Here is a 25,124-nt window from a genome sequence, read left to right on the forward strand (position 1 = left end):
TGTGTCTTTCTTTCCTTTACCTGTTATACAATAAAACGACAACCTGCAAATGATGACTGCTTATTCTCATTCTAATCCGATGAGCCCATGATGATGACTACTGAAACCCTGAACCTTCCTTCCTCCAAAACACAGAGAATGAAAGAAAATATCTATTGAGCAGCAGTTCTCTGATTGAAAATGTTGAAAGTCCTGACTGCTTCAAGCTCTCAGGAAGGCAACAGTAACTCAGAAAACCAGCCAGGTGTCACTCCTGTCAGCTAAGAACGGGGAAATTGGGTGGTGTGGTTGGTATGGTTCATGCTGGCGGCGGTGTAATAGTGCGAGGAATAGTTCTAACTGAGCATTGTTTAAACACCACGGCATATAATATCATTGCTAACTACATCAATCCCTCTGTGACTACATGTGTCATCTTCATCTGCCTGCTTCAGAATAAGGAATGATGTCACAAAGCTGAAATCATCTCAAACTGGTTTCTTGAACATGACAGTGAGGTTACTGTACTCAAATGGCCTCCACAGTCACCAGATATCAATCCAATAGAGCACCTTTGGGACGTGGCGCTGACAAATCTGCAGCAGCCGTGTGATGTTATCATGTTGATGTGGTCCAAAAGCTCTGAAGATTTCCAGCACTTTGTTGAAAAATTAAGCCATTCCTGAAGGCAAAAGACAGTCCAACCCAATACTAACAATCTGCACCTAATAAATTGGCGAGTAAGTGTACATTTACTATGAAACTGCTGTTTGAACACCACAAGAAATTTTGGGGAATGTTATACAATCATTTGTCATTTTGCAGACCTTAACTTTACCGCTCAGTGTTTAAATCCAACATTGTTTTATTCTGATTATCCAATAAAGGAAATAACCTTCTAGCTTGATCAGCACAAACGGTCATTTCCTATAAACAGACTCTGTCATCACTGACCCTCATAAACAACACGCTAATTCTCATCTCAGTGAGATGTTTTGTCTCTGAGGCTCCGAGACAAAAAACTGAGCATCATTTTTGATTTAATCTCCTGGAAACTAACACATATATCATTTTAGGAAAGACTTCACTGATCCACGGAGCAGGGTGGACTGAAAATTCCTACAATAAACACAAGGCAGCCCTGGTGTGTTGTAGCTTGACTCAGAACGTCTACACTAACAATTCCTGCAGTGTTATCAGCTGCTTGCGTGTGTGTCAATGCAAATCTATTCAAAAACTGGGCAGCTGTAACTGCTCAGTCACAGCACATGTATGCAATGGTGGATCAGTTATCAGAAAAGCTGTCATCACACGCTTTCTACTTTCACATCTAAGCCAAGGATTCACTGATCACTTTTTTACATTCAGTTAAAATTTAAGTGTGCGTGGCTGATTGAAGAAGATTGGGGGGGTTGTTGAGGAAGATGCTCCAGGACCTAAAGGGATTTATGGCAGGGTAGATCAGAGATAAAAATGAAGATGGAGTAATAAATAAATCTCCTCTCTAAGAATTAGCTGAAGGACTGACAGTGGGAGATTACACCATGTGCCTTTTCAATGAATTGGATGCTCAAAGATGTGTATTAGTTTTATTCTTGAGCTTGTTTTACTGTCTGGCTCATTACCACAGAGACACACAAGGGTGGAGTCCAAAGCTAGGAAGATCAAAACAAAAAAGGGGATTGAACCCTTTGTGCAGGTGATGAAACCCCTGCTTTTAATAAAGCTATAAACTAGATGGAAATTTGCACATTTGCACAAACATTTGCACATTATAACACATCTTTACATGCTATGGACTTATTTTAACTACCATACACAAACACACACAGGGATGTCCTCAGTCCTCAGATCACCATAAATTCTGTTTTTATAGATGCTTTATTTACATTTTCAAATTATTAAACAGTAACATCCTGCATTCTTTTATTTTTACTACTTTTCATATCTTATAGTTTAACCTGTACCCGTAACTGAACATGAAGTGAATCTGTGACTAGAGCATATTTACAAACAGAGCCTATATGACACAGCAGAGGATGCTGGCCAGCAAATTATTTTTGACCTACTTCCTGTCATTGCCTGCATCCTGATTTACAGTACTTCAACTTTAAAATGCAGCAGCTGATCACATTCAGACCACACGTGCTAGGACCATGCCACTGTATGAGCAGCCATTTAAGTGCAAATAAAATACACCATATATTGCTTTTTTGTAGGTTTTTGTTGTTATTATTTAAAAGCAATTTGAAAGCAATTTAAAAGCAAAGCAATTTCTCGCTTGCAGGCGCTGAAATGTGCTCATGAGAGTCAAAGAGTAACTTTAAGTGTTGCATAAAACCACCTAAAGCTAGAAAATATGTCACGGAGAATGTAGGTGTAGATTCATCTGCAGCCTAAACGGCTGCTCTCCTCTAAAGTTGTTGTTCTGTTTTGAAAGCTTCGTATTTTCCATTTTCCTCTCCGCTGGGCCTCCTTGATCGTCTTGAGACGAAACCCAACTTATGCGGCATCTCGTCGAGACGTCCCTGTCCAGGGACCTGAAATCTGCTTTCCCAAGCATGCGTCACGTGACTTCACCCAGCACTGCCTGGCTGAGCACCAAGCCTACTGGTTTCTGGATATTTCATGTGAGAAAAGGACAAACCTCGAACCCCTTTTCCTCTTATCGTTCAGTCTGAGACAGTTTTGGGGTTTGTTTGTTTTTTTACCTTTTTACCTCATCTTTCCCCCCCACACCATCGGATAATGTGGACCTTCAAAGCGCTCGGAGTATGACAAAAGATTTTAGGATGCTGGACTTGTGCTCCTCGTTTTGTTTTGTTTAGTTAAATGCCAACACGGTGAATGCGTCGGACAGAGTGGACAAGCCTGCTGCTAGAGGTCCGCATTGAGAAAGTCAACATCTTGCCTTTCTTTATTTGATTTTTTCCCCCGGAGCGACTTCAGAAGGATGTAACGACCGATCCACCTTGCGCATCTGAAGTGTCCTCATCAAAATGCAGAAGGGAATACGACTTAATGATGGTCATGTCACCTACCTGGGGCTTTTGGCAAAGAAGGATGGTACAAGACGAGGGTGCTTGAGCAAAAAGAGCTCAGACAACACGAAATGGCACACAAAGTGGTTCGCTTTGTTACAGAATATGCTCTTTTATTTTGAGAACGAGTCCAGTTCTCGACCCTCGGGATTATACCTGTTGGAGGGATGCACATGCGACAGGGCGCCTTCACCTAAACCTTCGCTGTCAGCCAAGGAGTGTTTGGAAAAGCAGGTACGGAGAGCGTGCGCGTGCGATCACGCACAAACAGATACACACGCACCGTCTTTTTCTGCTTTATTGTTTTGCAGACTTCCAGCTTTAAACACCAATGAGGTGCAGCAATACATGCATTATTGTTTTTCTTTTCTCGGATGCCTCTGAACTCCCCAAGCGCTTCTCTTATACATTCATTCTTCATATATCGCATCGCATGATGACCTCAAATCCAGTGCAGCAGAATAGCATGAGGTTTGCTGTATTGCACGTTATGTAATCCATGCATGACATTAATGATGAGGTAACAATATTAACACCTAATGATGTTACGGCAGCCCTGGCAGTAAGCAATGTGGTGCAGTGTTTTGCTTTGGGTTGCACCAAACCTGCGCTCGACCTAAAAAAGGAAAAAAAAAAAAAAAAGGGGGGGGGGGGGCTTGTAGGGTAGTTCAGCGGTGCATGAGTGCATGAAATGCAAATGGATTTCTAGCCTCGTGAAAACGATGCATTTGCATTTTTGGTTGGTCTCATATTTTGCTTTTTGACTTCCAGCCATCATGTTTTTGACGTTTCAGGGCGGAGAGTGCTATATCCTACCTAATGCCCCATCCAATAAAACGTGCAAAAAATAAAAATTAAAAATAAAAGTTGTGGCCTCAAGGTTTCCATCTTGTGGTAATATTTTGAAATTACACTTAAGGGTCAGGAAACAGCAGGGTGCCGGTGATCAGTCAGCACTGATCTCTGTGACCTGAATGAAATGGTTCAGTGTGGAGTGTAATGCTGGAGGTTACATTTGCATTAAAGGTGACAGCTGTCATATTTTACCAGAGCCTTTCACTCTAAAGTAGGCCATAAGATTTTTCAAATTTGAGTCCAGATAACTGCAGATGAAATATTTATTTAATCCTGCTTGATTTCCTCTGGCTCCTTGTTCAATTATTTTAGGGTGGAAAGGTTAACAGGCTTGTTAACACCGTTATTGTGATTAAACAGTCGAGGAACACGATGCTCCAATGCTGTCGGCTTTCCTTTGCTCACTCCAGGCTCTGTGCATGACTCTGTAGGTAGGGCTGCAATCCAATGTGAGTCCAGGCTCTTCCTGTGAACAGCTGCCCTTGTGCTGACAAAGCAGAATGCATGCACACTGATAAATGTTGTGCTTGCACAGTTGCTTTAAAAGCACCCCAAAGAAAGAAAAAACCCTCCTTAAAGATTAAAAAAAACAATGTCAGCAGTGCTCTTTTACGACTATTGTGCTGATTTAAATATGACTGCAAGCTCACAGACAGATAACATCTCTGATTCCTGTGAATCCTGTTTGCACAGTGCAGCAATATGGGGTGCACTAATATCTGATATCTGAAGCATTGCTTCTCACTGTATACAAATATTTTAATCAGGAGAAATCACCTGCATCTCCTAACCTTACCTATAGATTTGTTGTTTAATGGCAACATTTTAGCAACTTGCCATAATCCCCACATTACATTTATCCTGACATGCAGTTAGTGTGAAAATGATAATGCGTTTGAGCCCGAGGTTTCTATGGCAACCCTTATTTGCATCCTAAAGAATGATGCAGTTAGAAGAGGCGGGGTAACAGCGAGGAGAGAAGCAGTGTGTCTCATCTCTCCTATTAATGTGAGCGCTATCTGAGCTAAATTTGTTCCTCGCAGTACCTTGGAGGGGTCAGGGTCCAATTATAGAAAACACAGCTTGCTCACACTGGGTAACAGCATCGCATCAACCAGTATCACAGGCAGCCTCTGACGGCAGGATCTAAACTGTAATGTAAATCAGGGGATCTGATTAAGAAAAGACACTCTGGGGTCAGTGGTGTTTGTAATTAAAACTCGTCATGAAGCTGAAAGAAGGTTGAGTTCTAACTCTTCAGTCTAATGGGTATACATTAACAAAATATTTCTGCAATAAAGCTGCTTGTCAGTCAGAAGTAACTCGACAAGGTGTAAAAAATATTCTATAATTTATCGCAAAATGCCTAATTAATTATTTACCACTCACTTATGTACGCCACACAGCAGGACTGAGAAGTGAGCTGCAAATCCGCATCTAAATTAACTTATCTGTATACAGCTGAAAGTAAATGATAGACAAGCCTTAGTGCTGTATCGCATCTCATACCTGTTTAGATCAGTAACAATATTTAAAGGTGCTTGACTGGGACATGAACATAAATCAGAATAAATACAAAATGCTTAACATGACTTCACACCAGACAGTCTTAGATAGATCATGAGGGAAAACTACAACAACATACATGCCTCTGCCAGAAATAGATTTTCTTTGACGGTAGGATGAATACCTAATGAATGTGAAGACTGAAGAGCAGTCAGCCGTGAATAATGATCAATTGCATGTTGATAGGTGCCTGTTGAACATCTGCAGGCCAAAGATTAGAGTCTGGTCAGACTCAGCGTGGCTGGAACAGTTCAGAAGAATGATGACAGTTCAATTAACTGAATTGTGATGTTGATTTTATATAATAAACTCTCATCTAAACAAGTGTTTACAGGTAGAATATGTAGATATGAGATTAAAATAAAAAAAAGAAGCAGCTGATTCTGAATTTTAGTATTGTGTACGGATTCTCTTGAAGTGTTAAAATAATCTATTATAAGTTCAGTTTTACAATCACATTTAAATAAAAACACAGAAATATTAGCAATTAAACATATCCTGTGATACTACCATAATTCTTTCAGCTGATGAAGAAGATGTTTCCATTGTATCCTAACTGTTCATTTGTGTTTGGATATATTGTATATTTGAATACTGCAAACGAGCTAGTGATATTCAACAATTCAATGCCCACTGCGGATAGTTATGCAGCAGTCAGGGATAGGTGTGGACAAACTGGACAAACTGGAAATTAATTAATTAAGAAGATCTAAGCAGGTTTAAGCAGAAAAGTTAGCTAAAAATTAGACAAACGGATAACCATTATTAGATAGACTAGATATTAATGATTACGATAGATGACTAATATACAAAAAGATGATACATGGTTGAAATATTGAGGAAAATTGCTAACGTATTAATTGTTAGCCTTAAATTACAGATAAACTGCAAAATAAATTTCCAAAAGTTGATTCTGTTCATCTGGACGTAGCGTTTTGTGGCGTTTTTGTGGGAGAAATGTTTTGTCACTTGGATGAGTGACAAAACATTTCTCCCACAAAAACGCTGAGTCCAGATGAACAGAATCAACTTTTGGAGATTTACTTACCTGGATGATTGAGCATGCATCAAGATGGAAAATAAATTCTTGAGCAATAGACTGATAATTATGCTAGATTTTTTCTGCCATTAAAATAAAAAAAGAAAGACAGACAGAATGAATGTCAGGCAGAGCTAAGCTGAAATTTAGGTTATCTCAATATTTTAGGTCAGATGCCTTCCTTTTTTTATTTTTATTTTTTGTATTAACAGAACAAAAATAGTGGCAGAAACAAGCTTCCATAGTTAGCTGCTAGTGCTAGTAGAAGTTGAAATAGTTTGCTAACAGGACAAACTTAAACATTGGGTAAACATAAATGATAAACAGAAGCTAGTTAGCTAAAATTACATTTAAACTGATATGTAACTGAATTAGCAGTTGAAGTGGCTAGATAAAAGTACAGAGATGTAGCTGAAATACTTTGCTGGGTAAACATAAGAATAGATGCAATTTTATACACAGTAAATTGCTGTTAAATAGAGTAGTAGCTAAAAGTAGTGGCTGAATAGCGGAAATAAGAAGTTAATGGTTATTCTAATTGATAAGTGGTACTCAGAGGTATCTGAGATATTCTAAGTAGTAATATACAATCACCTTTTATTGTAGTTTTTTTTGTATAAAGGCTAGGGAAGCTGGCTAACAGAGGAGTCACGTAAAAGCAGCCAGAAGTATTAACTTTTTAACAAGCAGAATTCAGGATCTGTAACAAAACGAAAAGCACAAAAGCTCTTCATTTCACCAGTCACAACCAGTACAGCGTGAAAGGGAGAATGGTGATCTAAAATCAAGTGACAGTGAAAAAAACAGCTGTGAACAACTGTTCACAATGACTGGAGTTGCTAGGAAACAGGTATTGCACAGTTATGTAATTGGCCGTGGCTCCAGCCTCCATGTCTTGTGGCATTTCCTCCTGGGAACCAGAGGCATCCCAGGAACTGAGCTGGGGGAGGCTTCCCTCAGTGTGCTCCATCAACTGCACTGGTGGGCGAGGAAGATGTGGCTTCCCCAGGCTCTGTGTGGTTTTTAAATCACCCACTTGATGTCTGCAGCAGCGAGGCAGTGAAACAAACAAAGCAGAGGAGAAGCTTCAGTCATGCTACTATATATAACAGATTTATCCGAAAGGTATCTGATAACGAGTGCTCCTTCCTGCGCGCAGCATGTGCATTGTTGTTGTGTGTTGGTTCTAACCGGAGCTCCTCACCCTCTCCTCGCTTTTTGTTTCAGTACTATTTCACAGTCAGCTTCAACCACGAAAACCAAAAGGCCCTTGAGTTGCGCACGGAGGATGTAAAGGACTGCGATGAATGGGTGGCTGCCATATCACACGCCAGGTAAAGCCATGCAAAGGCATATCAGCGCATCAGATGGTAAATTAGTAAAAGTTTCAAAAGTTTGGTTAAAATTTGAAAAACTTCACGGAATAACGCTTTATTTATAAGAAAGTCCTCGTTGCTTTCTTGATTTATTTAGTGAGACGAGACAGTGTGCAGTTAGATGACATTCATCACTCCAGCTGATATACAAAACCATGTGGTTTGTGTGTTTTCATGTTTTTACAGTTACAGAAACTTGGCTACAGAGCATGAGGCTCTCATGCAGAAGTATCTTCATCTGCTTCAGATTGTGGAGACGGAGAAAACAGTTGCTAAGCAACTTCGACAACAGATAGAGGATGGGGAAATAGAGATTGAAAGGCTCAAGTCAGAGGTAATATTCACTGTGATTTCATTCTTAGTACTTCTCAAGAGTAGGAATGTAAACAAATACTCTGTCATACATGCTAACCCCCTCCACTTTGCTCATCCTCCTCAGTCAAACCAAAACGCACCGTCAGCTAAATTCATTTATTCCAGTAGAGTCCTTAAAGAACATCTCCTGTATTTATTTTCAATTACATTATTTTATTCTTGGACTCTGCTAGGCGTGATTCACAGTTACAGTAATCCCTATTTATGATATACTGGGTCATGCCCCCTAGTTCACCCTAGCAAAAATGGATCAATGTTGGATTTTATTAAAATAAAGGTACACATTTATTTTAATTAATAAATATGTATTCCTATTTATTCATATTATATATTCTGTATTTATAAATGTGTATATGTGTATATATGGTATATTTATGCTTATATCCTTGCTATCATTCCCCTTTATTGTATCTGTAACATGCAACTTCTGTTGGTGCTGTGCTACTGGAAACTGAATTTCCCGGAGAAACCCACCCGAGGGATTAATAAAGTTTCATCTAATCTTCATCTAATCTAATCTAATTTCAGCACAATAGCATCAGCAAATTCTTGACAGTTCCTTAAAATATATTCACATCAGTCACATTAGCTTCACTTTGTATTTGGTGGCCAGTGTGGTCTGCCCTCCACTGTTTGAGACCCCCTGCTTTAAGACAGCTTTTTTCTGATTGGCTGTGCCTCATAAACTAAAGATTTAAGCAGCACTTTTGCGGCTGAGAATGACATCGTACAAGCAACAATTATAAAAACTGAACATTTAGAGCAGTCTCAAACCAGGGGGTTTTTGCTCATGTGCTCATACTTGAGACTTCAGTGTCATGCATATTGTGAGTATTCACCACTGTCACAACATATATGACAGAAAATAGGTCAAAGCCATTGTGTTTCATCAACATCTGAAACTGTTAACTGTACAGGGCATGTCATAAGTACTACTTTCAATTATTGACATTACTTCTAGTTTTTAGAGTAATATTCATGCATTAAGACCTAAAGAATACTCAATTATGAGCTAAAACTCATTTCCTTGCTGTTACCTGCTCCTATTATTGTTTCAATATCACGTATGGCATCTAAATATTAAATGTTTAAAAATAATTATTGATTACCTATCTTTAATATGAGAACTACAAATTTATAGTAGATCTAAATAAGCTACACATGTCCCCTCTCAGGAGTAACTGTTTGGACAGTTTGGGGCTTTTTATGACCTTACCAGCACCCTCAATACTAAAGGGAGCATTGTTAAAATATCCAGGATTTTGTAACTCTCTGTCTGGATCACAAATAGCCCAGGATTACAGGCTTTTCCATCGTCAGGCAAATGTGTGGCAGTCACACAAAATATCAGTCAGACCTGCTGTAAATAGACATCCTGGCACAATAGCACTATATTATAACTGATTCTTACTTTGCACTCTCATTCCTTTCCAAAAATTTGTCTGCTTTCTATCCTCGCTCCGACCTGCCAGCTCAACAAATAACAGCTGAGCCAGTGGGAAAACGATGGATTATGCTGATTATTGTTCTGTTTGTCTCATATGCGGAGACTAGTGTGAGAGGACAGAAATGAAAGCACGCCCCCCGTCGCAGAGAAGAATCATGTTCAGGCCAACCTCTCTCCACTTTGCATCTCCTTTCAGGAACAATGCCTTCAGTAGGGCCATGTCCCCAGCTGTATTCTTCAGATCCAATAGTCATTTTACTTTAATGTGCAAATGTGATGCTTGAAATTGAATTAAGCCCTGAATATGCATGGACTATGCTTCATGTTGCATCTCTACTATGAAATTCAATGACAATTAACTCTCTCTGTCTACAAAGCCGAGTCTGGGTTTTTTCTGTTTTATTTTTTTGGCACTCTGTCTACCGCCCAGTCAGCATACACACAGGACAGTTTGACTGATACATATTGCATTAAAATGATCAACGTTATGACCGATGTAAATAAATATTAATCAACGCTACAGAGGAGCAGCCAAGTGAACACAGCTAGTTTAGTCAGGCTAATGTTTTAGTGTTGACAGTGCTGACAGGTCCTGTCCTGTCGATTCAGTCACTTTGTTTACATGCTGTTACAGTAAGTGAGAAGAAGAGGAGTGTGTAAGTGGGAATGACTGGTCTTTTTTGTGGTTGCTTCCGTGACAGATTGCTGGGCTGCTCAAAGACAACGAGAAGATCCATGCCAGCCCTGCAGCCGCTCCAACTGACGATGACTCTGAAATTAAGAAGATCAAAAAGGTAAAGCAAGCAGTCTGAACTTCTGCCTTGATTTCATGCATTTTCATGTTCTGAGAATGCACGGTCTATTGCAGGTCCAGAGCTTTCTGCGAGGCTGGATTTGCAGGAGGAAGTGGAAAACCATCATCCAGGATTATATCCGCTCGCCTCATGCAGAGAGCATGAGGAAGAGGAACCAGGTGGTGTTCAGCATGTTGGACTCGGAGGCAGAGTACGTCCAGCAGCTTCATATTCTGGTGAACAACTTCTTGAGGCCGCTGCGCATGGCCGCCAGCTCTAAGAAGCCTCCCATCACCCACGATGATGTCAGCAGCATATTCCTCAACAGGTTGGCTCATCCAGAGTTCTTCTCTAGATAAAGAACATAATCACAAGGACACATACATACAAGCCTTCACTTCACAGTGAAGAACAGCATACTGGCAACCAGATAATAATGCAAAACCTGATGATTGTTGGCCTTTTACTTTTTTGCGGTTTTTATGGCAACCAAAGCTTTTTTACTAAACAACAAAAAACAAAATAAAATCAGACAAAAAAGACACACACTGGTCACACTGACCTCAAACGAGCACTCGGGCAAACACAGCTTTCATAGAATTTTCCTTGTGTCTATTTGTTTTTGTTTCTGCACCTGTTTGGTAATTTCTTGGCATCATCCAGTCAGGTTTGTGCCGAGTTGAGAGGAAAGGCACTGCTGAGACACTGGTTATGCTGATGAGGAAGCACTGTGCAGTTCTGGTCATCATTTTGGCACAAATCTGAATTTGTGTTATAATACACTCAGATTACCTGTTATTGCAAATGCAGACATGGGGCAGTTTATGTGGCTTTAGCTGGTACACCTTAAAAAAACTACCGTATCTTTAATTTAAATTTTTTGAAAACTTTGAAGCTATTGTCTCATCTGTCATTGGTCTATAGAATTCAGGCCACAAACAAAAACCAGAAGGATCAGGTACCACAATTCCTGCCCCTTGTCTACATATTCTGCATATTCATGCATAGATATCTTTTAATAGATTACATTAGTTGTGAGCGTTTTGCCATGCATAAGTTTTAAATCTACTGCAGAATGATGCATCTGAAGCATTAAGATACTTTTTTTAATTTTAAAATGGAATATCATCTGCATTAATATACTGGTAACCTCAAGTGCCTGAATTTGTGTTTGATAAGTGAGCAGCTTGCAACAACTTGTAAAGAGCTACAAACTCCCTGTGTATTGGTTTGAATCTTCAAAGCAGATCTCCGTACATTTAATGTGCAATAATATTGTAACAGATTATGTAGAAATCTTATTTGTTAGCAGTAATCCTGATAACAAGTCTGTTAAAGTAAATACTGGTTCAGTGTGTTGTTTAAACACTGTAAGAAATAAAAGTCAAAGTGCACAGTACAACGCCCAAACTAAAAGAATGAGATCAAATAAATGCAGTGTGTATACTGGCTCAGAGCGACATACTGAGCAGTAAAGAGAGGTTTGGGCCTCTGGATATTATCAGTGGTCTAAAACAAGAATCATAAATGTAAATACAATAATGATAAATGCAGATTACAGAGGCAGAAGCACCATGCCTGGTTTGAGGAAGAGTTATTCCTCATAGAATTTGGATCATTAATGTTTACTTTTGATAAGACACCTTGGATGTCACACCTCTTCAAGCCCTGCACAGCTTACACACACCTGGCACAGCATGGATACCCTAGTTATTAATTATTTATACCTATGAACAATGCAACTTCTAAACAGTACACTGGTATTTAAAGATGACTAAATTTCTGTGATTGTTTTTAGAACTGTTATTTTTTTAAGGTCTTTTCAAGACATAAATGGATCTCTTTAAATATGCAGTCAAACGTAATAACTGCTCAGATTAAAATTAGGATTATTACTCTTAAAATCTTTATAGTCTGAGATTAGTTTCCCTAATAAATGTTTTTTTCAATCTCTACTTTATTTCAGTGAAACCATCATGTTTCTGCATCAGATCTTTTACCAGGGCCTGAAAGCCAGAATAGCAAGCTGGCCAACATTAGTCCTTGGTAAGAGTCATGTCTTTGCTGAATTAGATTACTTTATTCATAATGCACTCATTCAGATGTTTGTCAGAGTGCACGTGATGAAATGTGATTAAAAAAGTTTGATGTGTCTGCAGCTGACCTGTTCGACATCTTGCTGCCCATGCTGAACATCTACCAGGAGTTTGTGAGGAACCACCAGTACAGCCTGCAGATCCTGGCACATTGCAAGCAGAACCGAGACTTTGATAAATTGCTGAAGCAGTATGAGGCCAAGCCCGACTGTGAGGAAAGGACCCTGGAGACCTTCCTTACCTACCCTATGTTCCAGGTTAGCTCATTTGTCTCACTGATATACACAGGAATAAAGGCAGGCCCATTTGTTTGCTGCATAGGTGCAGCCTGGAGCCAGCTTTTGTTGTTAATTTTGTGCTCTCGCAGCTTGAGCCAAGTTCTTTTCTCCATAAATGTCACCCTTGAGCCATATATTTCACCAACCTAAAACTAGATGCCTTTTGCTATGCCAATGATGCCCAGCTGTGGCGGTTTGCAAAGCAGTCGGCCACTTTGTTTTGCGATTGCACTGCCTGTGAGTCAAATGTAAACAAAAGGGTCATCACTAAAAATCTAAAAGGCAAAATGTTAATCTTTTCTCCTTTTCTTTATGATGTAGACTGTTCCTATGTGTCACCTATAAAACTGGTACAGTATTTATCCCTGTTAATCTCTAAGAAATACTTAATTACAAAGTAAAAGCACGTTCTTAGTGGGTGATCTTAAAGAGTAATAACTGAAATCCCCCTTTAGAATAGAAGTTAGACCCTTTTTATGCTGGTACTCCAAACTGTGGTAAAAATGCTTTAATAATTATGTAAATATGTTTAAAACCTGATTAGTCCACCTGCTACAGATTGAAATGATTGATTTTTTTCGTGATGAGGCGAAAAAAAGGTGATCACCTATCATCTGCAAGTCTCTGATCTGTCTTATTCCATCCTGCAGTGAAGCACAATCTTCACAAAGATTCAAAAAGACCAGTCAGAACTGGGAATGTTGAGTGCAGTCACATACAGCGAGGTCCTTGAAGAAAAACTGCTAGTACAAGTGATGTGAAACTGGTTCAACAGGTCACCTTTCAGTGTTAGGATGACCTGAAGCAAAGCAGCCAAAACAATACTGGAGTGACATCAGGCCAAGTCTCTGACTGTCTCCCGCTAGAATTCACCCCAGTATAACATCTTTAGAAGGACCTGAAGATGGTAGTTCGTGTGCACTTTTCATCCACTCTGCAGAAACTTGAGAGGGTCACCCACGAAGAATTGGCAAAATTGCTCACATCCAGGAGGGATTTGACTTCTCTAAAGCTGTAATGGCTGCCAAATGTTCAAAATGCTGCACTGAGTGCAACACATGAAACAGGTGACTACATTCTGAAGAGGCAGTGGCATTTATTAAAAGCTGTGTAACCAGATTTGACTGATTTCCACTTGAGCTAAACCAGTGTTTTCATTAATATTCTCTGGCCTGTTTACTGGACATTGTGGCTCAGACAGAATTTGGCTTCAAATACACATATTGTAGCATTGCTCATTAACAAAAGAATTAGCAGGCATCCGTCTGCAGTGTTTCAGGATGTCTTGATTATGTTTTCATGTCTATAAAAATGGTTGGTCTCGGAGCTCACGCTCCTTTCTGGCAAGGCACGCATTTTCCCCAACAGTCCACTCTGCTGGGGCCTGCTGCAGGCTGTGCTGTGTTGATAATAAATTTTGCTGATGAGTGTAGATTGTGCTCTCTACTGATCTTCTTCTCATCGTGCTGGCACATATTTATCCCTGTGTTTGTACGCTTGTGCTGTGCACATGAAAGATCTCGCAAGTGAGCGCGACTCTCCTGCTGCTTTCTGTTCTGCCTCTCCAGATTCCTCGCTACATCCTGACTCTCCATGAGCTGCTGGCCCACACACCCCATGAACATGTAGAGAGAAATAGTCTGGACTATGCCAAATCTAAGCTGGAGGAGCTTTCCAGGTATAACCCATAGCCCCAGATGGGCGTGGTATCTTATATGAGAATAACGTCTTTTTAATTCATATGAACACAAATAATAGATCAGTCTAAAAGCTGTTGAATTTTTTTTTAGAATAACCAAAAAAGCATAAAGAGATATTAACTGTAAAGATAAACAGATACATTTTTTATTTAACCAAACATATAAAGACCCAATTTCAGCTTTTTTCTATTTGATGTATAAGCTCCAAATGAGAATGACAAAAAGGCGCTTTTTTGTGTTGTTTTTGTGCTTTCTTAGAATAATGCATGATGAAGTGAGCGAGACCGAGAACATCAGGAAAAACTTGGCAATAGAGCGCATGATTGTAGAGGGCTGCGAGATTCTCCTTGACACCAGCCAGACGTTTGTAAGACAAGGTAACTCTCATCTTTAAGTGTTGTACTTTGGATCCCAGCAGACAGCAGGGTCACAACAGAGAGAGGTTTCCTGTCCCTCCACATTTCTGACAGCCAGATTTTACATTTCCGGCACTTTACTGTGCAGCGTGGCACAGGGCTGGCTCTCTCCTCCTCTCGGTCTCTCTCTGGGGAACAACACGTACTCCTCGCTATAAGAGCTTTTAATTTCTAAGTGTAATTAGACGGGTCTGTGGCAAACTGATGATGAATCTGCAACTGCAAATGTCAAATGTCCCCAACAGGCCGTGATGGATAAGAAAAGAGAAAAGAGACGTGGTAGATTATTATTCCTCTGTACATATAGTCATGTACAGAGGAATGTGCATATGCCTTTTCATTTTTGTCTACATGTGTCTCTTCTTTGCTCCTCCTTCATTCTGTTTGGACTCTTTTTTTCTACATAAAGGGTCCCTCATCCAGGTGCCAATGAGCGAGAAGGGAAAGATCACCCGTGGGCGACTGGGTTCTCTGTCTCTAAAGAAAGAAGGGGAGAGGCAGTGCTTTCTCTTCTCCAAGCATTTAATCATCTGCACCAGGGGGTCTGGGGGAAAGCTTCATCTCACCAAGGTGGGCCTGAACTGCTGAGCTGGCAGCATCACAACCTTTCTGCAAAAGTCTGGGACACCTGACCTAAAATAAATGAATTAACCAACACTCGATGGAATATTCACTACATTTGCTCAGATACTGTAGGCTCATTAACATGTGTGAGATTAGCAAATCCCCCCATCCCAAACGTTTACTGAGAGGTTTTCAAATATTTTACATAATAATATGCCAGACTTTTATGAAACTGAACCCTTCTTTTAATACCGTCTGTGGTTTTTCCACAATAATCATTCAAAGCTGTTGCTTCTTTATGCAGCATGTATGAAGTCTTCATTTTTAGTGATAAGGTTTGCCCATATAAGAGATCCAGATGACATCTAAAACCCTTCTTTGTCCAGCTTAAATATTTGGAATAAAAACAAACTTCCTTTTATGTATTTAAACTTAAACCTAAATATTCTGAAAGGATAAACTAATAGTAAAGATGCCCTAAATAGCATCAGATTTTTTGAAGGCTTTGTGTGTTTTGCCAAGCTGAAGTTAAGGATACTTTGGAGAATAGGATGAAGATGAGGACATTTATCACCTCTATATATGAATGACACATATTTTTATGCTGATGGAACTGATTTTTTTTATGTATGCACTACATTTACTACATCTACATGTGTATTGTATGCTGTTTGCAGAACGGAGTAGTTTCGCTTATAGACTGCACTCTTGTGGAAGATCCTGAGGGGACAGATGATGAGTGTGAGTGTTTAAATATTTTCTTATAGAAATGTGCTTCATATGTACTCTGTTTCATGGTTTAATTAACTGATGAATACTAGAGGATGCTAGCTTTGTTAGAACAAATGAAAAATAATGCTCCAGTAAAGGCAGGCAGTACTATGAAGTGCACTACCTGTTTTGGGTAAAAATCTGGCACTGTACAATCACATATGACATGTTTATGTCTTTACTGGCTATAAATGAAATATATAAGGAAAATGACAAAAAGTCTTTGTGTTTGCCTCAAAGCTAAATCAGACAAGAGTGGTCAGGACATGGAGCACCTGGACTTCAAGATTGTTGTGGAGCCAAAGGACAGCCAGTCATTCACAGTCATCCTGGTAGCCTCCTCAAGGCAGGAGAAGTCTGCATGGACTAGTGACATCAGCCAGGCATGTCAACGCACATCACAGTCTTCCAGCAGTCAGTTACAGAAATCACTAACATTTCCTCTGTCCTATTTCTTTACTTCAACTGCATGTGTCCTGCAGTGCATAGACAACATCCGCTGCAATGGCCTGATGATGAACGCCTTTGAAGACAACTCCAAAGTCACAGTGCCGCAGATGATCAAGTAAGCTGCTTCTTTACATGTAACTTGGTGAAGCTGCTCCCATTTTTCTTTTTCTTTTTTTTTAGATTTGTATCTGTTTTCTTAACAGGTCAGATTCAAGTCTGTACTGTGATGACGTGGACATCCGTTTCAGTAAGATGATGAACTCCTGCAAGGTGCTGCAGATCCGCTACGCCAGCGTGGAGCGTCTGCTCGAGAGACTTACTGATCTCCGTTTCCTTTCAATCGACTTCCTCAACACCTTCCTGCATTCCTATCGTGTGTTCACCACTGCTGATGTGGTGCTGGATAAACTCATCACCATCTACAAGAAACCCATCAGTGCCATTCCGGCCCGGTCAGTCACTTTACATTTGGACAGACTTGAATGTTGCAAGGTTGTTGACAGCGCTTACCACAGACAAACAAATCTTATTTGAAGTGTGTGGCATCCCTCCAGACCTTGCCAGCCTGCATAAAGATGAGATTGATTTATTAGGATGTGAAGCTTTGTCATCCTCTAATCAATGTGAGGCACATATAGGAACAAAAGTTCTGTGGTTATTATACAGAAATTTCTTTGTTTGTTTTATTCATAGAATTTCATGAAATTACACAAAACATGACAGGAAACTATAAAAAGTTATTGACCAATTTGATGAGATGGGTGCTGCATTTTCTTTTCTTAATTGCTGGGTTTGTGTTGCAAAATGCATAAACTATACTTTTACACAGTTAACAATATATATATATATATTGCAACTTAGGAGTCACTGACTTTAAAAAGCATTCCAAGCAACATCCAAATATCCATATTTTCCAGTGCTCTCATGTTAAATGAGCATGGAGCTTGGTGGTTTGCTGTGTTTGTTTTGTTGTTTCTCGCACATCCTCCTAAGTGCAAATTCAGTCAGTAAGGTACCCCATAATTAATTATTTTTCAATAATCTTTTAAACTTGACAGTAGTGGTTATAGTTGCTTTCATTGTATGGTGCAAATTTAAGTTTGATCATGAATTAGTGGCTGGACATGTAGAGGGTGCAGCATGCGTGTAGTGTTCACGGGTATTTGTTTCTCTGTGTTTGTGTACATAGACACTGTATGTGACACTGAAACGATTAAGTCTATTGATCTTTTAAGCTTAGCGTGTGTATATATAGAGCTTGTTTTATTGGTTAAATCCAAACACAGAGACTTAGCAGATGTGGCACTGCTACAAGGCTATGGTGACTCTGTTTCACTGTATGTTATGTACATATCAGTTTGTATTGGTCCAGTCCATCCTGCTTGTGTGGAAGTGTCTCAGCCGGGCTCTGTCACTCTATGGCAATCAGCCTCGGTGCTGCAGGACCCCACCCTCCTGCAAAAGATTGCACTGGTGCTAACTCTCTGCTCTGCATGCCTAGAGTAAGGGCCCTGCTGTGGAGCTCAGATCAGGGCTCTCTATATCCACACCCTGCATTATGCTCTCCCGTGGCGCTTGTCATGTCACTGAGAGACACCTACTCTTGGCTGCTTGTGTCAGCAGCGGCCATGCGCACTATCGCTCACTGTGCTATTTATGGGAACCTGTGAGGTCGCCAGGAGGCTGACAGGGAGTGGGAGAGGGTTTTCTGAAACACTGCAGTCAGCCGAGACATAGTTGAAAAGAGACTTCTGGTTGCAGGGCTGACTTGGTTTGCATAAATTATTTCAGAGGTTCTGTTTGTTTAGCTAAGCTCCTAAAATATAGAGTATACTTAACCAAATAAATAAATACGTGCCCTAACGTCTAATGTTTATCCTCCCCTGATGCAGGTCACTGGAGTTATTCTTTGCCAGCAGTCAAAATAATAAACTTCTTTATGGCGAGCCACCCAGCTCCCCCAGGGCTAGCAGAAAGTTCTCCTCCCCTCCTCCTCTCGCTATTGCCAAGAACTCATCCCCCAACCGCCGTCGCAAGCTCTCTCTCAATATCCCCATCATCACTGGGGGCAAAGCTCTTGACCTGGCTGCCCTTAGCTGCTCCTCAAATGGCTATGCAAGCATGTATTCCTCCATGTCTCCATTCAGCAAGACCACCTTGGACATCAACAAACTGTATGTGTCCAGCCCGATCGCGAGCAAAATCTCTGATGAGGGAGAAGACAAGAAGGAAAAGGTGGACGACCCCTCGGCATGCAAACAAGGTGGGTGACTTGTAGCCATTCAGAGTACAATTTGAACTCTGCTTTGCTACAATAATGTCTTTAAAAGAGCTTAATACTTACTGCTGTTTGCTTGTTACAATACAGATCTCTCTGTACGAGAAGAAAGTGATAATGATCAAAACCAGAGCGATGACGGGGATCCAGAAGCTTCTCCTACCAAATCTCCAACTACACCAAAAAATATCAAATGCAAAAACTCCTCAGGTAGATTGTGTCTTAGTCTTGTACATGATTTAAAATGAAATGTCGAGCTTATAAATCACTTTATACTGTTACACTGGGAAATACTTGTATTTAACCTAGCTATATTTCTAAATAATGAGATCAGGATGTGCACAAATAATACTTGTGTCAAAATACAAAACACACAAAATTCTGTTTCAACGAGAGCACATGTACCACACTCGCCTGCTGTTAAAAATCAGCAGCCAATCAGAAGAAAGTTGAATTAAAGTAAGCAGAGCTAAAGTGGCTTCTTTCAGAAAGAGGGCCAACACCAAGGCCCTTATTTATCCCATATAAAATAAGATTATTTTGAGTTTTGAATCATGCAAAACTGTTCACATAGAGTCTTAAGAACTAAAGAACTAGAGCAAAATACATTTTATTACACAGACAGATTAAAAAAACTGCAGAGTTACTCAGAGAAAGAAAATTCTGCCAAAGGTAATGACTTGTTGCTTCTTCTTTTTCTTTTAAGCAATCTAGATCCACAACAGTTTTTATCAGCTTCTTCCTCAGCACAGGCTCCATGTCTTGACCAAATTTCATAAAATGTTGATTAACTGTTTTTGTGTAACCTTGCAGATAGACAGATGGCACTTGACAAAAAAAACCCTTGCAGCTGACAATACTTGCCGTCAAGCATATTTTACCATCTGTAGGAGAATGATGAATTGTTTTACTCTTTAAATAACCCCGTTTAGCCATATGCTGTCATATTTCTATCTGAAAAAAAATATGCCACTGTGGAACATAAGTAACATGAAATATCAGTCGTTCGATGGTTATGAATATGTGGGGAAAGCCAACGCTTGGCTTCAGTAGGTGTTAGGGAAACTTGTGTCATAGCAACTACACTGAGAGCGTGTTTTCCCTACCGCCTCCAGTAATGAGGCTGTTTCACTGGAGCCAAGATTATCTTTGCCTTTCAAATCTTATGACAGAATTATACAATATAAGTTTTTAAAACGAAGCGTTATCTGGAAATAACTGGAATAGTGAGGCAATGTGTGGGATTATTAGCAGCCTATGATCCGTGTTCCCGGGATTTATACATCGAGGAGTGCAGAGAATCTGTTGATTCCTCTGTTATGCTGATATTTAGTGGCTATATTTAGCTGCAACCATCTTGAATATCAAAGCCTCTTGTAAAGGAAAGTCTGGAGGGAAACTTTTGCATTGGCCTGCAGTGCTCCCTAGTGGAGGTTTGTGAAATGAAAAAAACAGGCCATCCAGCTTTATGTGTATATTGAGTTATAATAATAAATATACATTTACGGCTTGTATTTTTTTAAACTGTCCTTGTGTGTAGAGTTTTCCCTGTTTTCCTACAACAATGGCATGGTGATGTCATCATGTCGAGAGCTGGACAACAACCGCAGTGCTCTATCTGCTGCCTCCGCCTTTGCTATTGCTACTGCTGGAGCCAATGAGGGTACCCCTACCAAGGAAAAATATAGACGGATGTCCCTTGCCAGTACAGGTATATTCACCAAGAAAGTGTTGGGCAATTCTCTAAACTTTATTCTCCTTCGGTGCCTCTCATTTAATGTATTTTTTTGCAGGTTTTCCAACAGATCAGAGAAATGGAGACAAAGAGTTTGTGATCAGACGAGCGGCAACCAACAGAGTCCTGAATGTGCTTCGGCACTGGGTGTCCAAACACTCTCCGGTAACGCATTTCATAGCAGAGATGTTAACACAGCATCTTGGCATATTTTCTCCTTAACAGAGGAAAGAAATTGTTTTGGAAAATAACTTAATAAAAATTTGAGAATATTATCCACACAGAATAAAACTAATTCAAAACTAACCTCATGAGCAGTGATGATCAACGACAAAATCTACAGTTTTCTATCATCCGTGTGTGCTGTGTGTGCCTCTCTAGGACTTTGAGAGCAACAATGAGCTGAAAACGAAGGTTATTGCCTTCTTGGAGGAAGTGATGCATGACCCTGAGCTGTTGACCCAGGAGAGGAAAGCGGCAGCCAACATCATCAGGTACCGCTGAGTGCTGTTTGAGTGAAAGAGGGATTAAAATGCATTTTACTGGGTCATTAAGCTGTACATCTTTCAGAGGTTGACCTTCTTTTTCATGTCATCAGGACTATAACTCAGGAAGATCACGGTGACAATCAGATCGCGATAGAAGACGTGACACAACTGGTAAGTGAAGTGAGTAGCTGCTGTTCGTGGCTCTATTTGAAATCAATCCTCTGCTCACTTGGCTGCTCCCATGATAATAGATGCTGAATATTTTTGATCAGTTATGAGACATAAATTCAGCAAACAATTAATGCATTATGTGATAGTTAGCAGATGGGATTCATTAGACTGGAATCTTGACGGTGCGTGAATTTGCACATATGTAAATGTTGCTCAAGAGTGACAAGCAGTGATTTCACAAATGCCAAAAAGTATTTTTAGATACAGCTGCAGGAAGTGTAATCGAATATATTTATTATAATACTATCAGCTAGATGGGGGGGTTTTTTCTGCCTGAAAAGATGACAAATTCAAAAATAAATATTGAAATACAATAAAACAGTTAAAGATTTATTTTGTATATATTTTGGTGTCCTTGATCACAGAAACTTTTATGAAAATAAGACAGTCAATAGCACATTTCAGTCTAGTTAAAAGTCATTTTACCAGCACTTGACAAATTGAAGATGTAAAAGTAAAAAAAAAAAAGATTTAGAGGCGAAGGTGCATCAAAACCTACAGAAATACCTAGTTTGGTAGATTATTTATTGTCATGTGAAAACAAACTAAAGTCAAGTTAGCTAATTTAGATCATTTGGGATCTGTTTTATTGTTTTTTTGGACTGTTTGTGTCTTTCAGGTGGGAGAAGGGAAAGCTGAGACCTTCGAGAATCACTCAGCAATGGAAATTGCAGAGCAGCTCACTCTGTTGGACCACCTGGTGTTCAAGGTCATTCCATACGAGTGAGTGTCATCACACCACACAGCCAGGAAGCACGAACACACCAAACATGCTTCACTTCTTCTTTGTTGGTTTGCCTCACAGGGAATTCTTTGGCCAAGGCTGGATGAAGAATGACAAAAATGAGAAAACGCCGTATATCATGAGGACAACGAAGCACTTCAATGACGTACGCTCCAGTCAAAAAGAGCTCTTATCACACATCGAACCCTTCTATCCAAACGTAACATGAAGTCTAAACTACTTGTTTCTCGTTTTTTTTGTCAGATGAGCAACCTTATTGCCACGGAGATCCTCCGCTGTGATGATGTTGTAACCCGGGTAGCAGTCATCGAAAAATGGGTAGCTGTGGCCGATATCTGCCGTTGTCTACATAACTACAACGCCGTTCTCGAGATCACCTCATCACTGAACCGCAGCTCTGTTTTCCGCCTCAAGAAAACTTGGCTCAAAGTTTCCAAGCAGGTGCGTGTCTCTATATGCATTGCTGCTAGTCCCTGAAGTGCATGGTATTGTCACTGAACGTGTTCATTATCACCATTTTTTTCTAGACTAAAGCACTGATTGACAAACTGCAGAAGCTGGTCTCATCAGAGGGGAGGTTCAAAAACCTCAGAGAGGCTTTGAAGAAGTGAGTTCAAGGACATAGTTTCAGACTGGATCAACAAAGCAAACAAGCAGCACAAGTGGATGATAAGTGGTTTTTATTCTCTTTTTTTTTATTCTAGTTGCGATCCTCCCTGTGTGCCCTATCTGGGGATGTACCTCACTGATCTGGCTTTCATTGAGGAGGGAACGCCGAACTACACCGAGGACAACTTGGTCAACTTCTCAAAGATGAGGATGGTGAGATGTTAGGCGATTCCTGATATGAAAGACTTGCGCTAAGTTTGTGTCACTGACATCCTTGCTTCCCTTTTTTCCAGATTTCTCACATCATCAGAGAAATCAGACAGTTTCAACAAACAGCATATAAGATTGACTTGCAACCAAAGGTAAATTAATTAATCGCAAAGACCACAGATCAGTAGTTCCCAACCTCTCTGACAACTGACTACTTGAAGAAGCTATTTCTAATATACGAGCTGCAATCAAAAATTTCAGAGACTGGGCCTGTAGAAAGTAACAGTGGTACCTGAATTAAACCTGGGCAAAGGAAGCACTTGGCAACAGTGGAAACAAAAAACTCCCTTTTAACAGGAAGAAACTTCCAGCAGAACCAGGATCAGGGAGGGGCAGCCATCTGCTGTGATCAGTTGGGGTGAGAGGAGGGAGATAGAGATTAAATGCAGAGTGATGTATATACACACAGAGTGAAAGTAGTGTATTTTTAAGAACATTAAAAATACTGACAGAAAACTTCTTAAAGTACACAAAGCATAAATGTAGAAAAATTGCTCTTGGTCTCTCCTGACCTAATGTGTCGTTTTTGGGAATGAACTGAACTTATTTCAGAATAAGAATCAGAATACTTTATTAATCTCTGAGGAAATTATGTGGTCACAGTTGCTCCAAGACAGTAAGAACAGGAAATAACTAACTTAAATTTGATAATACAAACTTACAAATTATAACAGAATAAGTCTAGCTCTAAATATAAATATCTCAGTATATTACACAAATTAAATATATAGTTGACATTGAGGTGCCCTTTTTATCGTATTGACTTTGTAATTTTCTTTGTAGATGATGTGATATTAAGCGTGTGGAGAATGGAGGAATTGTACAGCGAGTTAGCCACAAGCAGGAATGAATTCCTGTGTTCTAAAATTGACATTTGGTCACAGCACGGATTTGAGTTTAATGATGAAGTCATTAATAAAAGTTGGATAAAGTGGGACAAAAAATAGCAGGAAGCAGTTTATCGCCATGCAAGGAGACACCATTGAATAGAGGTTAAAAAAAAATTAAATAAGGTGCATTTTTTTGCTTTCATATAGGCACTCTCTGAGCTTTTTGATTGCATCTTGTAAATGCAAAGGCTAAGTTCCTCTATATCTTTGCAAAGTATTTTTTAGAAAGAAACAGGTAAAGTCCTCCAATAACAGCAAAAACGTGGGATGTTAGTTTTTAATTTTCAAGGTGGAAATGCTTCAAAAAGATAAGTTATGAATGCTTGGGACCCTTTTAGATATATTGCATAGCACTGTTTTGCCCAAATAGTGATTAATGTTTTGTGTTCTTGTTTGTATTATATTATTCAAATAAATCAAAATCAGGCCAAAGTAACTCATTAGTTCACATAATCAAAATTTACAGTACCGGTATAAACATAATGATACTGATACTGAGGGTTGCAACTAGTAACTTGCTTCTGTTTAGTATTGTTTAAACTGTGAAAATAGTAAATATAATCAAATAAAAAAAGTCTTTTCCCCCCCGATATTCTAGGTAGCCCAGTATCTGCTGGACAAAAGCTTTGTTCTGGATGAAGAAAGCATGTATGAAGCCTCACTCAGAATTGAGCCTAAAGTGCCCAACTGATGGGGAAGGTGGCCCTCCATATTATTTTCTTTGTTAATATTACACATCAGTTAACATGCACATCAACATTTGTATAGCTGTACATGCTTAAGATCTTGCTCCTCTGTACAGTAGATGTTTAAAGTTGTTTGACAACATAAAACATTTTAGTGTATATTTTTCCGTGTATGATTTTTGTTGTTGCCATTTCCACAATGACACCTGCTTGAAGGATTTTTTTTAAAATCTCTATGAGTATTTCAAGAACAATAATAGAGGTCACTTTAGCTGCATGCAACCGTGTCTTCTACTGTGACCAATGACATTATTTTGCATCATGCCATACTGTATCAAATTTGCACTTCGAGCACTCGTGTTGCTGGCTGTTGTTCTCTTGGCTTGAGTTTTATTGATGACTGAAGTTCTCTGCAACCAATGTAGCATTGTAAAAAAAAACTAAA

General features: G+C 39.6%; 1 protein-coding gene across 2 annotated transcripts; it reads left to right on the top strand.

Annotated features, from left to right (window-relative positions):
• The first annotated feature begins 2,449 nt into the window (after positions 1-2,449).
• rasgrf1 (Ras protein specific guanine nucleotide releasing factor 1) lies at positions 2,450-24,866 on the top strand. Of its 2 annotated transcripts, none has more exons than XM_005729952.1 (27): positions 2,450-3,254; positions 7,708-7,814; positions 8,043-8,190; positions 10,380-10,472; positions 10,547-10,800; positions 12,439-12,518; positions 12,632-12,825; positions 14,415-14,524; positions 14,805-14,923; positions 15,372-15,532; positions 16,204-16,267; positions 16,538-16,680; positions 16,780-16,862; positions 16,951-17,199; positions 18,640-19,010; positions 19,116-19,235; positions 20,566-20,736; positions 20,819-20,925; positions 21,142-21,254; positions 21,359-21,428; positions 22,099-22,202; positions 22,285-22,369; positions 22,468-22,665; positions 22,752-22,831; positions 22,929-23,046; positions 23,127-23,195; positions 24,592-24,866. In XM_005729952.1, the coding sequence occupies exons 1-27, from the start codon at positions 2,979-2,981 to the stop codon at positions 24,682-24,684; spliced, it is 3,780 nt and encodes a 1,259-aa protein (XP_005730009.1). In that variant the 5' UTR covers positions 2,450-2,978; the 3' UTR covers positions 24,685-24,866. The 2 variants fall into 2 exon arrangements, with proteins under 2 accessions (XP_005730009.1, XP_005730010.1); XM_005729953.1 differs by having other exon boundaries at positions 21,359-21,419.
• Positions 24,867-25,124: the final 258 nt, after the last annotated feature.

Source organism: Pundamilia nyererei, unplaced genomic scaffold, assembly GCF_000239375.1.
Source record: "Pundamilia nyererei isolate P.nyererei 1_Seehausen unplaced genomic scaffold, PunNye1.0 scaffold00035, whole genome shotgun sequence".
NCBI classification, from domain to species: Eukaryota; Metazoa; Chordata; class Actinopteri; order Cichliformes; family Cichlidae; genus Pundamilia; species Pundamilia nyererei.